The sequence below is a fragment of the Plectrocnemia conspersa genome, unplaced genomic scaffold (genome assembly GCF_051122295.1).
Source record: "Plectrocnemia conspersa isolate PC_06_02 unplaced genomic scaffold, ASM5112229v1 ptg000001l, whole genome shotgun sequence".
Lineage (NCBI taxonomy): Eukaryota > Metazoa > Arthropoda > Insecta > Trichoptera > Polycentropodidae > Plectrocnemia > Plectrocnemia conspersa.
This window is the reverse complement of record NW_028277165.1, coordinates 29,426,465-29,443,728: the sequence shown is the minus strand read 5'-3', so window position 1 is coordinate 29,443,728 and position 17,264 is coordinate 29,426,465. Positions and strand designations below refer to the sequence as shown.

At 29.8% G+C, this 17,264-nt stretch overlaps 1 protein-coding gene across 7 annotated transcripts in view; it reads left to right on the top strand.

Moving 5' to 3' along the window:
- Positions 1 to 17,065, top strand: part of LOC148239552 (monocarboxylate transporter 12-like) — a 192,603-nt gene extending 175,538 nt beyond the window's left edge. For 5 of the 7 annotated variants that reach the window (XM_088197210.1, XM_088197250.1, XM_088197242.1 and 2 more), the window contains exons 3-11: positions 12,450 to 12,623; positions 13,713 to 13,872; positions 14,111 to 14,418; positions 14,648 to 14,869; positions 14,929 to 15,066; positions 15,124 to 15,253; positions 15,407 to 15,522; positions 15,585 to 15,754; positions 16,229 to 16,645. In XM_088197210.1, the coding sequence (XP_088053336.1) occupies positions 12,450 to 12,623; positions 13,713 to 13,872; positions 14,111 to 14,418; positions 14,648 to 14,869; positions 14,929 to 15,066; positions 15,124 to 15,253; positions 15,407 to 15,522; positions 15,585 to 15,754; positions 16,229 to 16,504 (1,694 nt within the window). In that variant the 3' untranslated portion in view covers positions 16,505 to 16,645. Of the gene's footprint in view, positions 1 to 12,449; positions 12,624 to 13,712; positions 13,873 to 14,110; positions 14,419 to 14,647; positions 14,870 to 14,928; positions 15,067 to 15,123; positions 15,254 to 15,406; positions 15,523 to 15,584; positions 15,755 to 16,228 lie in introns of all 7 variants that reach the window. The other 2 variants (XM_088197217.1, XM_088197201.1) reach the window with 2 other exon arrangements.
- The last annotated feature ends 199 nt before the right edge of the window (positions 17,066 to 17,264 follow it).

The window sequence follows — 17,264 nt, the reverse complement described above, 5'->3', positions numbered from 1 at the left end:
CTCAACTCAATTGTGCGGAGCGCGTGTCACTTTAAAAATTCATTGGCGAAACGGGCTCTGTACTATACACTAGTTCATAGCATCCTCGGATATGGCTTTATTGTTTGGAATTGCAGAGAAGCGACGTACTTCTTATTGCAGTGCCGTAGCTAGCGGACAAACCGCCCCGAACGGTTCTTGCTTAGGGACGGGATTTTCGCGATGGAAAAACCGTATTTCTTAAACTGAATGCGCTAAAAAATATATATCCACAATAGCAAAACACTTAATTGAGTACATGAAAACGATAAACAACAAATGCTTAGTTAGGGGTGATTCGGCTGCAAACTTTTGAGTGCACTAGAGAGCTGTGATTGCGTCCCTTATTCTTGACCGTCGCGACCAGGACGTCACCGCTTAAAAACGCTCTTCTTGCTCAAACTATTCAGATTTTTAACGAGCTTGCTAAGCACAAATGTAGAATTGTGCTCATTGTGCTAATATGCTTTCTACTTATAAATCTCATACTGATGTCGGTGGCTAATGTCAGGATAGTTTTTTTTTTATTACAATAATGAAAAAATGTATTCGTGTGCAACGTGTTCGTCACAGGTCAAAGGATCCCAAGTGATGCTTTGAGTCGGCCGGCAGTGAATTAATCACTTGCCGAACAACCGGTCGTAAAACACGGTTCGTAAATATATGATTTTATGTGTTTTTATTACTCATGTGGCTTATGAATGTATTATTAAATAAATTTGGAGCATTTCAGATGGGCTATATAGTATGTTTAAACCCACTTAAATCATAGCACCTAATACTATTTGTCTTCTGTGATACATCCGTATGGTTTTGAATCGCAAATCCTAATTTGCATGGTAATTTTATTGTTATTGTATATAATAGATACAATAATACGATTTAAACTTGGGACAAAATGTAAAAATACAATTCTCAAGTTTTAAAAATACCTATAGAATGTTATTTGTGTCTTACTGCAGAAATATTTAATAAGTTGGATTCGATACGTCTATGCGTCTATATACATATGTGAATTGTATGTTGCTATAAATAATATTTAAAATGACTTATTTAATATTTATTGGTATATTCCATAATTTATAAAAAATTAATGCCAAACTATATATTAAATAATAATATATATAATACTAAAGTAGTGTCAATATTTTCGTTACTCACCTGGCACAGAGTAGGCGACTTTCTAAGTTATCTTACTGTTGAGTTGAGCCAGACTAGAATATAATAACCTTTTGCTTTCCTCTTACTCAATTTTTAATCATCTTTATTATAATATTTTTTATTTGGAATTTTCATAGATCATAATATTTTAAAATACTTCATTAAACTACTATTAGGTTACAGTTTATTTAACCTCGATTATGATATTATAAAAATATACTAAAAAATGTATTGTGTGTAAAACTTATAATATTTAAATAAAATATGACATTACTTAAGCAAAGAGCTTTAAAAATACTTCATTTTTCTAACAACCCATTATCGAAAAGATCGAATATCAATGCACTTAATACCTTAAAGACAGCTCAAAATATTATATGTCGGCAGCACACAATCTGAAGCATTCCATTACGTTCTTATAAATATTCTTAGCATATCTGCGCAATTAACCCTTTTATTAAGCAATGACTGAGAGTTTTATTTATTTTTTCCATTAAAAAAATATTATTTAATAATTCCGATAATAAAAAACATTTACCAATTTCATAAAGTTCGTAACGATGAAAAAGGCGCCTGAAACTTTTTCAATATTTTGGTGTATTTGTGTTTGTAGATCTTGTTTGTGCGTGTGTATGTAAAACCTTAGTAGTACAAGGCTTCGTGAGTATATATGATACTACGGAATGCCTTTTAGACGTCACTTGGACACCAACGAGACAAAACGTCTCTACGGATCTGTGTCGTAACTCTACGTTGTCGGTTAACTCGCGATTTAACTGCGAACGTAACTCTGTGTGATTAATATATAAATGTGTGTGATATTAAATATAGATTGTGATTAACAATTGTGGTGAATCTTTAATGATTTTGTGAATTAATATGTAAGGAGTGTATGATTTTACAGTGCGGTTATTTTTTTACAACCTCTCAAAATCGCGGTAACTAGAGTAAATTCCGATAAGGAACTTCATTACTTTTTACGATCGACAGTTAAGTTGTGGTTTGTGTCCTTCTTACGAATTCTGCCTACGCCCCATGAAGATTTGTATTTTTCTTGGCTTTAGTTTACTTTCCACTTTTATAGCATAGGGGTTAATCGAAATAAATATAATAAAAATGTTCTCGGGATTTTAAAAATTATAATAAATTTTACTGATTATGAAAAAGCAAGTAAGCAATATTATGTTAAGGCTTTTCATTATATAACATGGCTGATTTATTAAATATTTAAATCTGACACAACTTACATTTTTATAAGAAAATATGGCTTTCAGTCCTAAAGGTAATTTTTCTCTCAATGTATTAACTTCAATTCAATTCATGAATCATGAGATGTTCAATAGCCAGCTTATATCTTGCTGTAAGATTTTTTTTGTTGGAGTTGTAACCTTAATTATGATTTATATTCATACATGTGTACACCAGTTTTTACATATTTTCAATACAATAATTTGATACATCAAAAATAATCATTTTTTATATATTGTTTATAAGTTATTTTTATAATAAATATAATTTAATCTGTAAATGAATCACATTCGATTCACTATTAACAAAATATTAAGATGTTCTTATTTAAAGTCAATTCTTAAATCACAGTTACACGATCAGCTTCATTTTAGATCCAAGATCAATTTAATTATTATTTAAATATAATATTTTTTGTATTTATTACACAATAATTAAAAAACTAAAGATATTTATGTATCCTATATTATGTACATATGTATATTTATTTTTTTTATAACTATTTATATTTTCTAGTCATATAAGTAATTTTTCTTCAAGTCAAATCTCGAATCACATTTACACAATTTAACTTAATTATTATTGTAAGCTTTTAAGATTCAGACGGATCACCAAAACATCTTTATTCTTTAAAATCCTAAATATGCGAAGTACTACTTTACTTTATAATTAGGTTAGAAAAATCATGATTACTATGTGATTATCTTAGAAATAATACTAGAAAAAATAGCACTTATTTTATTTGTTTCTTCAGGTATAACAAAATAATACCAAAGTGTCAAAATTTATGTTCACACCCTTATTAAAAAATCCAGATAAAGATGTGAAAATCTTATAAATAATACTAGAAAAGATAACACATATTTTTTTGTATATAACAAAGTTATAAGTGGAAAAATTTATGATTACACCTTAATTAATTATATTAACTTGATTGTTACTTTAAATTTTATTTTTTATGTTATCGAAACTTAAGCATACAGTTTTATATGTGGAAAAAAATATCTTAAATAATTAGATTTTTTTATTTTCGTAAAAATATACCAAAAACTGATTTATCAAATTTATATATTCATCTTAATAAACATAGATTTTACAAGCGTTAGAAAAAAACAACTTTTTTTTTAAATGGGGTTAAAGTGTACCCCACTTAGGGATGGTACGCTAAAAATAAAAATATCTAAATGAGGCTCAAGTGTACCCCGCTTAGGGATGGTACGGTTAAAAAATAAAAATATTTAAATGGGGTTTAAGTATACCCCGCTTAGCGATGGTACGGTTATAAAATTAAAATATTTCAATTAAATTAAATTGCAGTTTTTCGCGAGTTAAATTATAATACATAAATAAATTATAAGCAATATTTTTTATTATAATACAGAATAAAATTATAGCCAATACAAATACTTTTCGATCTGTATTATAATTATAAATTAAGTGTTTGCCAAATTGCCGGATTTATATTTTTTATAGTCATTTTTAATTCGCGAGCAAACTTAATGGCCCAAAAGTTTTCTTGCCCCATTTTGTTTTTAAGAGATCGTGTACAGAATGCCGCTTTTCCGGCTGTAAATTGACACCGAAATGTGCCTTAATAGCCTCAGCCTGTGATTGATTGACTGGCTAAGGGGCGACAGAACAAGCCACAAGATCCGATAAAACGGGGACGAAATGGTCTCCGAGATAGAGGATTAAAGACCCTCATCAAAACATTCTTTCAGACCCCCAAACACGCTATGGATGACTGAATTAATAAACGATATGTTAGAACAATAATTTACTCGAAGGCTATTGACCTTTACAAAAAAAATGTGTGGTTAATTTTAACTAAAGTGCAGTTAAATTAAATATGATAAGAAGCTTTTTCCTAACAAATTTTATCGTCTTGTAGTAGATAATATATAATGAAAAATAATTATCCATTTTTTCTTAGACTTAAGAAAAAATGGGCTTCTTTGTTAAAATGGGACACCACCATAAGAATCATAATTTAATAAATTATTTCTGCTTCCGTTTTTATATTAACATATTGTAACAAAAGTTATCTTAAAAATTATCAAAATTGTATTATCTAATATTATCTTCTGTTTGTCCACAAATTCATAAAATTCGAGTTTATCATCCAACTTGGATCACTTAATAAAAGTTTCCTGAATTATGCTTTACGCTAGAACACTTTGGGATAAATCTTTATGCTTTTAACTCTATCGCAAATCTGAGAGTTTAAATTACATCTCAGATTATTCATCGCTTCTAAATGAATGAGCGTAATTTTTTTATATTTATATAAAAATATATAAAAACGAGTTCAGCAAGCAATTAAATTATTAAATGCTTTTTAGCGCATAAATGTATAGCTTAGTCGAAATTAACATTTATATTGCGTAAATATTTGCTTCCGTAAACTCATAAAATAGACCACTGTGCGCGCGTGGCGTTCGTTCCGAATTAAATCTCGAATACTCAATATTTGCAAAGTCATATCCGAAGTTAAAATATCGATCGCACAAATTTTGCGATACGATCTCGGCTCGACAATGTAGACAATGACCGAGAACGTCCATTATTATTTTTTTCCGGCAACATCGGCGCTTTCCAAATCTCTAGATTATAAACATTTCTCGAAGGACGCTTGCCGATTTTTTTCTTCTTCCCTTACGATCGCGCAATTTATATTCATGAGTCATTTTTTGTCCTGCTTCTCTAAAGAGTAAAGAGCGACGTTACGTATTATATGAAAATTTTCAATAAAACAGAGCTTTATTGCGAACGCGAGCACAATGCTAATTCTGAATACTATAATATATACAACGTGAAAAATGGCGCAAAAAATGCACAACAAACCTTTTAAGAATACGTTAAACTAAACAATAGACACTTGTATATAAAGTACTATATTTACTTTGTGAAAAATGCATTGTTACTCCAATCATATTTGGTGACGTAAGCTGAAAACAAAAAAAAATGAATACCCATTTCAGATTATTTTTCACTTGGAGAGGACCATAACATTACTTAATAATATCTACAAAAACAAAATTTCTTAAAATTTTGTTTTTTTCATTATTTAATTACAAAAAGGTAGCGAGTTTTATAAAAAAATGTGTTGCCAATGAAAACAGATTAAGAGCATCCGTTTAAATGACAATGCCGAATGCACGTGCTATTCTTTCTCAGTAAATTTTCGACGAATACTTTTAATCTTGCTGATTAATGTCGGGTACTTTGATTTAATCTGCAAAAATAATTTTCTCGCGACGATGTCACATTTTAACAAAAAAAACCTTTTCGTCATAAACGTTTAGAACCCATCTTTGTATATTACAAACCGAAACAGACTTTGTCACGGGTGCTCATGATTTATTAATATAATATTTAAATTTTCACATTTGTAAGCATTGTTTAATGTTGGTTTAATTGATAAACCTGAGAAATCCTTCTAAACTTGCTACTATATTTAACCATACTGAAATTACGTTAATCAAATTATGCATTTGTGTCTATAATGTACTTTATTACTGTATCGTAATTTTTACATTTATTAAGTGAACTTTTTTTTAATAATATTCATTTTCCCTACTTTGAAGTTCTTAATGATACTTTTTTTCGTACAAAATTATTATCAAATATGAATTTAATTAATTAACCTTGATATTTATTCAAAAGATCAAAAAATTCTAGGATTACCTTATCTAAGATGATCGAATGAAAATGCATTTTAATATAAATCGCAAAAATGTCTTTAAGATAAAAATATTGTTTAATGTTTAGGGTTTAAAAGAATAAAGATGTTTTGCTCTATTTTATTAATTTGAATTAATCAAGATCGTTTCTGGTATCAGATGGTTGTAAAAAAGTTTATTGACTAATGTGATTAAAAAATACAGTGAAATGTTGAAGATGATTCTTTTGTGCTCTTTATTAAACAGTACGTGATTTTTTCTCTAAGATGTGACGAATCATTTGTGTCACTTCAAAAATGCACTCGCCGGATTCTGAACATCACTTCTTCCGGCAAATATCAGCCTTGGCCGAAGACTCAGGACTGGCCACCAGCGGCGACATTCCTTCTTGCGAGTTGGACTTTCCGGAACTGAACTTTCCTGGATTCATCCAAAACGAAGAAAACTCACCGGCGAGACGTCGAGACAAAACTCTGGAAGAGCAAATACAAAAGGTCGTATACGCCAAGATTCGCAGCAAATTGAATGTGCAAGTTTTGGCATTAACCATCAAAGAAGCAAAATATTTTCATAAAGCAAATGACCCTAATGTGTCCAATGAAATAAAAATAAATAATATCTCTGACTATGCTATAGTCTTGTAAATACAAGGGGTAGTCCATAATTTTTTGGCCTCTTTTACTCTGTTCTTAGTCTTTTTCGTGTATTGTCTACGTAGAGCAAAATGAATATTTTTTTTATTTTGATTTGATGGAAAATATGGTATCATAATAAATTTATATCACTGCTAATTATTACATGGATCTAATATAAATTAACAAAAAATATTTGCAATAAGGTATTCTAATGCTCAACTATTTCAAGTGTGATAATATATTGGGCGATATTTACTAAATTAATGGTTTGAAATATTTAAAACTATTTATCTTTATACTAATGTTGTATATGTTGGCCCCACTCAGGCGCAAACATACAATTGCAACAAAATAAAATCTGCCCTTACCGCTCTTCATGACAAATTTTACGGTGTGTTTTACCAACGTTTCTTTGTGAAACGCAACCGCTTGGGCGGTGAGATATATTCAAAATAGTTTACTTGAAACGTATTAAGCAATGATCCTACAGACCAAAGCTAAGAATATTATTATATTATCTTAAAAAAAATTTGGGCCTATACGGTGACAGTGACGAATCACAAAGAAACTTTTACATCGCCTTTAACGATTTATCTTTAGCTCCCGATCACAATGAAGACAATCTGAGATCATAACTCAGCTTGTCCACCTTAGCTATAAATTATTTTGCTATTTTCTAAATTATATTTTGGGAAGCACAAATTGCGTATCCCGGGGTATATTCAATAGCTTTCAGATTAATCTCCTTGCTTCAATATATCTTTAATTTTGCGTTTCCTGATTCGCGGAGATATACACAAATCACATTAATTCACAGTATATTTATATGAAAAAGTATAGTTACTACCCGTATATATACTTCTTATAAAGTTATTTCGGTTCTTATATATTAACTTTTGTGACTTCAACTGCATATTTTTATGAATATAGGATAATTTTGTTCATTTTACATATATGTATGATTGATTGATGATCAATTAGTAAGCAGCGGCTTTTAATATTAATCTTTTGACAGAATGTTTTGATGTTTTGACAGTATTTCAAGCGATCAATGGATTAAAAAATATTATGATCAACCTATGAATATATTTGATTTAAAAAAAATCGAATCGCTAATAAATGTTCACCATACATCTGATGACACAATAAAATAATATGATTCAGAATCCGATCTTAAAAAAATGGTCAGAAAATTATGTACTGCCCCTCGAATACTAGGACCATAAATTTCGAAAGGGGGGCTGAAATAGGCATGTTTACTTCAGTTTCGCCATGCAATTTGATTTATTTTAACCAATAAAGAAGAGGCGCATCCCATAAACGGAAAATGGAATTATTCCAGGGGGGAGTACCCAGAATGTATTTGGGTCATCGGAGGACAAAGCATCTCCTTTTTATTTTCGTGTCGCAGATGTATCCCTTGTTATCGTTCAGAGTAACAACACTATTAGGTCACGTTTGGGGAGGCTTTGACACAATTTATCCGATTAGCCCTTAAACTAACATAGGAAATGGAATTGATTTTATGTTACATTGAATGATAAATCTGTTATGGTAATTAATTATATTTTATTATTTTTTATTAGTTTCTCTTCTAATTTATATTTTAATAATACGTCAATAAAAAACGAATTAAAATGTTAAAAAAGTTTTTTCAATATCAATTGTAAATCATTTAATATACTTGCTAATAATAGCTAGCAATAATTTATTAAAAAATCGCACTGAGTATTGTAGGTTTATTTTGATAGGTATAGTAATAAAAGTTAGCTTAAAACCGGATACAATGCTTCTAGTTTAAACTGTTATTTAGTTAAACTTACATAATCAACATAAATGGAACATTGACGTTCATGAAATTTTATTATATGATTATAGTTCTCGAATACTTCCTCTATACAGACTTTTTCTTTAACGTGACGTTCTAGCGAATCTTTGAGGCCTGCCTGAGTATTTACAATACAATATTGTTATTTTCTTTTCTCACTGTCGTGAGATACCGAAGCTATAGAGTGTGCGAGTACCGGACACTCAACTTCTTGGTTTTTAAATATTGATTAACGTGAATTATTGCTATTAAAAAAATAAAATATTTCACTTATCGTCATTCTTTTCAGTATTTTTTATAATTTTTTATAATCTACACGTATGAGTATCTTATTTGTACAATGTATTCAAAACAGGCGGTGAAACGTGCATCGTTCAATGGTCATTGTTTACCGTTTATGCACTCTGTGTCTATTTATATGATCTTGTGAACGACTATAATAATAGGACGTAAAGCGAAATGTAAAATGGTTTGAACAGGTTTATCAAAGGTCTTCGTCTGCGCATTCTGGCGATTGCGTTCACAATACCATCAGACAACACTATTATCCGGAGGGAGGATGGGGTTGGGTGGTGTTGACAACAGCCACCGCAGCGGTGACTTTAGTTCATGGATTGCAGCAAGCGGTCGGCATCTGGCTGATGGAAATATCCAGAACTTATCCCAAAGACGCGTCCGGTCACAAATTTTTACTAACAGGTCAGCAAGAAATGTCGCAAGTCGGTAAAAAAAAATATATTTTTGCCATTGTTTTTATATAATACCCCACTGTGCGCCGTTTGAGTGTACTATTAAATTTATGCGTTACCATTCACGTACATAAATGGGAGGACAGTAAAATCTCCATAGTACATGCGCGAAAATAATTTTATTGCCATGTGAGTATAGGTTAGGCTTAATCACATTCAAGAGGATGAATACTCTGAACCATATAAATGCAAATGATTCTGCGGTGTGTTCTATAACTGTCCGAATGGATCAACCATGTTGTGTACCAAATTAATGTAATTTTTTATAACTGTGGTTCAAATTAATATATTTAAAAATAAAAATAAATTGTATGTAAATTTTGTACGCAAATATTTGCATTTTATTATCATTTAATATTAAGAACTGTCCCTTAAATATACTATTTATGTAGCTTTCAACTGCTAGCTATTAATTGCTGGCGGTTAAATTTAGGAGCGATAAATTTTCTGGACTTTTTTCATAACAAATAAAAAATTATCTATTCAATTTAAAATGTATCACGTCTTAATGTTTTTAAATTTAACTTTAAGATTATTTCGATATTTTATAAGGTAGATTATTGTCCTATTTATCAGGAAATTGAACAGAAATTTATCTCAAGTTGCTTCATTTTTTCCAAGTTTTTACTTACTGACTTATGGGTGAATTCTTTAGAATTATTCTAAGCTGCTATTTTAATTCAGCTTATGGTATTTTTTAGTTCTATGTTGTCTTATGTATGTTGGTTAGAGTTGATCTGTTTTCTCATTTAACTATTATTTTACTAGTGAATGATCTGAACACTATACATTTATATATTATATATACAATACATTGAATATATTGCTAAATTTAAACATAATATAAAGAAAAGTTGAAATACATTTTTATTCCAATACTTTTCTTAGAAAGTATTATTTTAAACGCGAATGTCCGTGACCTTTGACTATACTTTTTCATATACTCGACAACAAAAGGTATTTTTTGACATACGGCAATTTGCTATGGTTACTCATCTTTTGCCAAATATATACCGTTCTCTTTTAAATTCTGCTTCTTTAACCGCACCGTTGCTTTGATAAAAAAAAACAGCAAATAATACCAACAATTATATGATGCACACTTTATATCAATGTCTCCCTAGAGATAGTTTAAGTTATGGTTATTTATTCTTTCAAGTAAGATTATAGACTATTTTGAAACTGGATTAGATACAACTATATATGTGCATATACTAAAAGTGTATGGATATATATTATATACGTATGCTAAAAGCAAATTGTTCACATGGTTCGAGTTGAACATTCACTCGGTTTTGCAAACTGTGACCTCTATAAATTCAACACAGCTGTCACGTGCTTCTGATCTTCATACCAAATTCCTGATACATACCTCAAAACTAGTTCAACACCTCTGAGATAACATGCATGCCTATCCTAAAATCCGTTTATAACTATTATGTGTGTTATATTGTTTATTTATATATGTAATATTTCTGTAGAAAAGGGAGTAGCTTAGCTAGCTTAAGAGCTTGCTGTCGCTCGCACCGTGAACAATTTTTTGCCCAAAATTCAACATTGATTTACTAAATTTAACTATATCATTTGACTTGTCGATAAGCTTCGCTTTAACATAAATTAGTGTCGTTTGTGTTACTAGTGCGACAATATGGCGTCTTGTTTTTTTGTTTGTCATTTATCTTGATCGCATCCGACGCAATAAAAATAAATAGTAGCATTGAACAGGAAATAGCTGCCTTTCTTATTTAGTACCAAAGCTTACTTCGCATTACATTGCCGAAAAATATCTAAATAATATACATGTTTTATTCTAATGACAGTAATCAAATAACTAATTATTTATATAATTAAAACGATTAAATAAATTAAAAGCGATAATTTACTCAATCAACTTGCAGTAAAAGAACATTTTCACTCTATATACGTCAATGAATTACCACGCACTTTTGGAAACTTGTCTGTATTGAAATGTAGAAGCAAACATAAAACATGACAGAAAACACGTCCACGTTATTACGTATTAAAAAGTACATTTTTACAACTACTTATTATTATTATTTTAAATAAATATATTATAGTAAATCGCTTTGAGTTTGTGAAACTATTTTTAAAGCGTGAATATTTATTTTATTAATAATTCGGGAAAATAAAAAATATTTTATAATACTATGTCTATAACAAACTTTTTACTAAAATAATAGATTTTTTCAGGATAATAAATCAAAACTAAACTCGACAAAAATAATTATGTAAAACTGTTAATTCGTAAATGATACACCAAATAAAACATAATTTTATTATTAATTTGTAATCGTATTTTAAATTTTAATTTGTATGTCTTTTAATAATAAATACCATTACATAAAGAAGAAGAAAAATAATCGTGTATTGAACTACAAAATTTAATAATAATATTCCTCATTATAAAAAAAATGTGGTATACCGTATATATTTGGATCGCATGATGCGCGAAGAGTGATCTAATGATTGTTAAATGTGTATGTATGCATTTAAATTTATTATTTTTAGTGTGTAATAATAACCTTACACGTTCTTATAACAACAACAAAAATACTTTAAATGTGAATATATAAATGTAAAAATATTTAATAAATGCAAGATTAAATGGTAATGGTATATATGAACATACATATCAAAGCTTGTCAATTATATTTGAAACTAGTTCTCACTGGTTATTAAATAAAAAAAGTTGTAGGAGTTTAAAATATATTATTTTAGTAATGAATGTCTTTCCAAGCGAAAAGTTATTAAAATGTCATTATACAAAAAGCAAAACTGATTTAAATATAATGATATCTAAAAACGTTAAAAGCTTTTAAAAAATCACAAACTTTCTTTATAAATAATACGTTTTATTGGTGTATACTAGATATATTGTAAAGGGAAATAAAATTATAAAAAAATATGTTAAGAAGGGTATTGTACTTTATAATAAATTTTCAATTAAACCTACCAAAAAATGAATTATTTTTTAGCAAAATAACACAAATACTTACTGTAAAAAATATGAATCAATATTATATTTCTAATAATATTTTATAGAGCTGTTCATAAATTACCCTAAAAATTAAATAATATACAATATTAATCAAGTTCTTTTTTTCAGGATGGCTCGGGGCACTATCAACTGCCGTCGCTTTATTTATCTCGCCTGTAACTGTGGCTTGTTGTCTTCGAAAATCGACCAGAGTTACAGCTGTCATGGGAGGATTGGTAGCTGCCTTGGGATGTCTCTTCACTTCTTTTGCTTCACAATTCCATCAGCTATTTTTCAGTTATGGTAAGCTGTTTGTACATATTACGTAAAACAAAAGATATTTCTAAGCTTTAAGTATATTGCATGAATAAAAACTACTGACACAACTGATTCAATAACACGCCATAGATTGTCATATTTCTTACAAAATACCTTCTACTAAATAATACACACCTTGCAATCAAAGTCTTTCCCCGTTCCAAACATATTTGTATAATACCACTACCTCGTTGCGTCCAGGAGATTTGTATTTTGAATAATCGTTGAGTCATCCCTTATCTCCACACACAATTATACTTTTTCAATAAAAGTATAGTGTTACTGCAAATAATATTTTATCGTCTAATTCACTCTACTCTGCCTTAAAGCATGATATTTGAAGTTCACTATTCTCTACATCCATTTTAATAAATTAATTAAACACGTTCTTTATTTGTTAATAAGCTTACATAATTTTTGGGTGTAATACATTTTTATAATATTAAGTACCTAACCTAAATGTTTACCTTAATATACAACATTTTCAGTTTCTTAAAATTATTATCTTAGTCTAGATTATTTTTTCAATTATTTATAAAGGAAAAGTTAACAAAAACCTCTTTATGGATATATTATTTTTAATTTAAAGATTTTTTAAATAGTTACACTTTTCACACCAATTTCGGCGAGTCATTAAAAAATATTTTAAATACAATTTAAGCTTATAACTCAGTTTTTACAATTATACTAATGGATGGTGGTTCAATGTTGAGTGCCGGAGCTAGCGGCAGATGACTCTTGAATTTTTTAACCGAATATTTGCCGCCCATACATTTTTCGCGGACTTGCAGGTGTCACAGCAGTAAACACCTAAATGCAGCTCATTAAACTTATATGTTTAAGTAGCTTTTGCTTATACCTAAATGCTATGTGATATGCATATGTCATCAGTGGCCGTATCATGGATTTATATAACAAAAGTTTATTTTTGCTACTGAGACCGTTTCAAACATCCATTTTTAACTCATGAGTCCTACAAAAAGAGACTGGAAACCTTGTATTAGCATCACTCCAAGATATATTATACTTAAATTATATATATTGTTAAAAAATAATCTTTATGTATATTCGTAGGTGCTGTTGTTGGAGTGGGTGTAGGACTAGCAAGGGACTGTGCCACATTGATGGTCGCCCAATACTTCAAAAGACGAAGGGAGCTGGTTGAAGTGTTCGTGGTTTCCGGCAGTGGATTGGGTATTGCCATCATGAGCGCTTTTATCAAAGGCGCTATAGCGTGAGTTTACTCATCAATATACAATTTTCCTAATTTGTTATATACATATATATATATATATATATATATATATACATATATATATATATATATATATATATATATATATATATATATACATATATATATATATATATATATATATATATATATATATATATATATATATATATATATATATATATATATATATATATATATACATACGTATCCATAACTTGCCTTATTGCATCCACAGAGCAAAAGGTTGGAGATTGGGTCTACAGGCTGTCACTGGTGTAGTATTTCTTACATTCATATTGGGGACCTTCTACCGTTCAGCATCGCTATACCATCCTCAACGCAGGGCAATACTGCACTTAAAGAATCAAAATAAAATAAAGAGAAAGATCAAAGACAAGACTAAGATCGACGAAAGTCCGCCGTTCTTTGATTTCTCGACGCTGAAATCGAAGACTGTGAGAATACTGCTTCTCTCCACAGGCGTTTGTGCATTTGGAATGAGCACTCCGATATTTTACATGGCCCACCAAGCAGAAGAAGAAGGTATTAAATTTATACATACACACTGGCGATCAGTGGAACATTGTGTCTCAGTCGCACGATCGCAAAAACGCCGTACTGATGCGTGCATGTGACAAAGAGAGAGAGGTGCGGTCCTGGGCGCATCACACGCACGCATCAGTACGGTGTTTTTGCGATCGTGCGACTAAGACAAAATGTTTCAATGGTCGATTGGTCAGTTAGATTACTGACGATGTATTTTCACCTACAGGTCTCGGAGAAGCTGTCGTTTTGCTGCAAATCTATCTCGGATTAGCCTGGACCACTGGTTGTGCAATATTTGGACTATTTATAATAAGATTATCGCCCGACTCAAAAATAGGCCGACAATATCTTTGCCAAGCAACAATATTAATTTGTGGTTTAACAATATTAGCTTTCTCATTAGTCCAGGGCAGCTACTATGTATACGTCACATTTGCGTGGATATATGGTAATGATCTATTCTTTTACATCTCATATTCATGTTCTAACACACCTTTACATCTCCAGGAATTTTCTGTGGTGGTTACCATTATACGTTGAAAATGTATACTTACGAGAGGGTCAGATCTCGCAATTTCGCAAGGACTTGGGGGTTCGTTCAGTGTTCCCAAGCCATTCCGATAGTCATTGGTGTTCCATTATCAGGTATTTTAATTATGCTTATTTTATTATGAATCTCTCTTTAATAATAAATATTTTCAGGGTATATTAATGTAGGATATGGAGGCAAATCAGGTTATTTCTTTAGCTCGACCTGCATTATAATAGGAAGTCTTGCTCTCTTCTTCATAGATCTTCATAGGAGAAACATATCGAGACATAAACATTCAAGGTAATTCATACTAAAACGATAGGAATTTAATACTGTTATAATCTTTCTTGATCTTATAATAGAATTAGCTAATGAGATAGCAATCTATTGATGTGAAAGAAATATTGCCATAATCTAAATAGTAGTATTCTCAATGTTTTTTTATATTTTTAGAAGCAACGGTAGTCAAGGATTGTGTGATTCTCGTAAATGCCCTCAAAGACATCCGTCGTTTACCAAAGAACCTGATCGTGAACCACCTTTGAGTGCTAATGCAGCAGCTGCAATAGGTATCAGCAGTTTAAAATTGCAATTTTAAAAGCTTTTTTTATTAACATTTGTGTTATTGAAGTATTGGGTGCTGATATTGGAATGACAACAGGACCCGAAGCTCACTCAGCTCCGGAAATGAAAGCTGAACTTACGTGTATCTCAGAAGAAGGATTAGCCGATATGGATTTACCAGATCACCTCTTAGATGACATAGACTATATAGGAGATTGTATTACTAGTTGCAATAAGGTACGAGAATATGTATAATTAATAATAACATTACAATCTTAAGTGATAAAAAATATCCTAGGAATTTATGACAGATTAACCCAATGGGTCATGATTGCCAATATACAAACAATAATTATATCTTATTTTTTTAAATATAAGACATTTATGGTTCACACCTAAAAAGATAAACCGATCCCACATAATTGTGTCCTGCTCCTCATAGCTATCACTGAAAATATCTTCATATTTTACAAGCCCGTTGATAAGCTGGAGTGATCGCTGACGTTCTAGCCACGACGTGAAGAATAAGGGTCGCGATCGCAATTTTTATAAGCTCATATTTTTATTCTTTGATTTAATTGTAATTTTATTTTTATATTTAAATTGATATGGTATGTTATAATAATGACAAGAGTTTTTAATAAAATTAAAATAATCCAATGTTGATTCTTAATGAATATGAATACTAATGCTAACTTTGTGTTGTTTTAGGTGGAAAATTATTTAATGTTGAGTGAATACGAGAACAACTTGATAGCAGAGATGCCCATGATACTCGATAAGAAAGGCAGAAAATGGTCCTTAGCTCGAGGAGGTGCTAGAACAGTGGGAATCGGTGGCGTAACTTTGGCTGTAGATCAGCCGTCTGAAATCGACGATGGAATCGCGCCACTTAACAATTTTAACAGAATACCAAAATGGAAGATGCCACCACAACAAAACACGAGCAATAGATTGATAACAGTTATCGACGAGGCGTCTGTGTAGTGATTTTGTAGCACATTTTTAGGTTTAAGCTACACGAGTGTTTTTTATTCATAAAATAATAATAATACTCCTTTCAAAAGACATTCACCAAATGCATATGTATTTAGAAATTGATTCATACTACATATTGCATAAATCAAGTACACATATTGCAATTAAAACATTTATTATTTATTTATTTTAATAATTTATTTAGCTAATATAGATAATTGTTAAAAATGGTAGGTCAATTTTTTTAATGACTTGTCTGATTATGGAATAAATACACTCGTGTAGACAAACCCTAGTGTCATTCTGTGATAAGTCACGTGCGAAAGATTATATATACGTTTTTTATATTGTAATACTCTAGTCTTTGTATAGAATAATTATGACAAATTTTATATAATATACCTTTCGCTTTTAGAGCAAATTGCAGTCATAAATTTTCTAAAAAATATTATATAGAGATACATAAAATATTATTACAAGTTTACAAGTAAACAAATGTACATAATTTTGTATTTTACATTTTATTATTTATGTAATATTTATTTAAAAATAAAACATTATATTATACAGTATAATTTATTTTACGGTATAACCTAATTTTAAATTAAAATATTAAATAATGGATAAATAGTACACGTTCTCAATTTATTATCTTAGTTGTATGAATGTTCAGTTGTAATTTGTAGGGACCACACGCAATCGTTATAAATTTTTGCACTTTTGAAGATTCAATATAAAAGAACTACAGGTCGTATGATAATGAATGTTT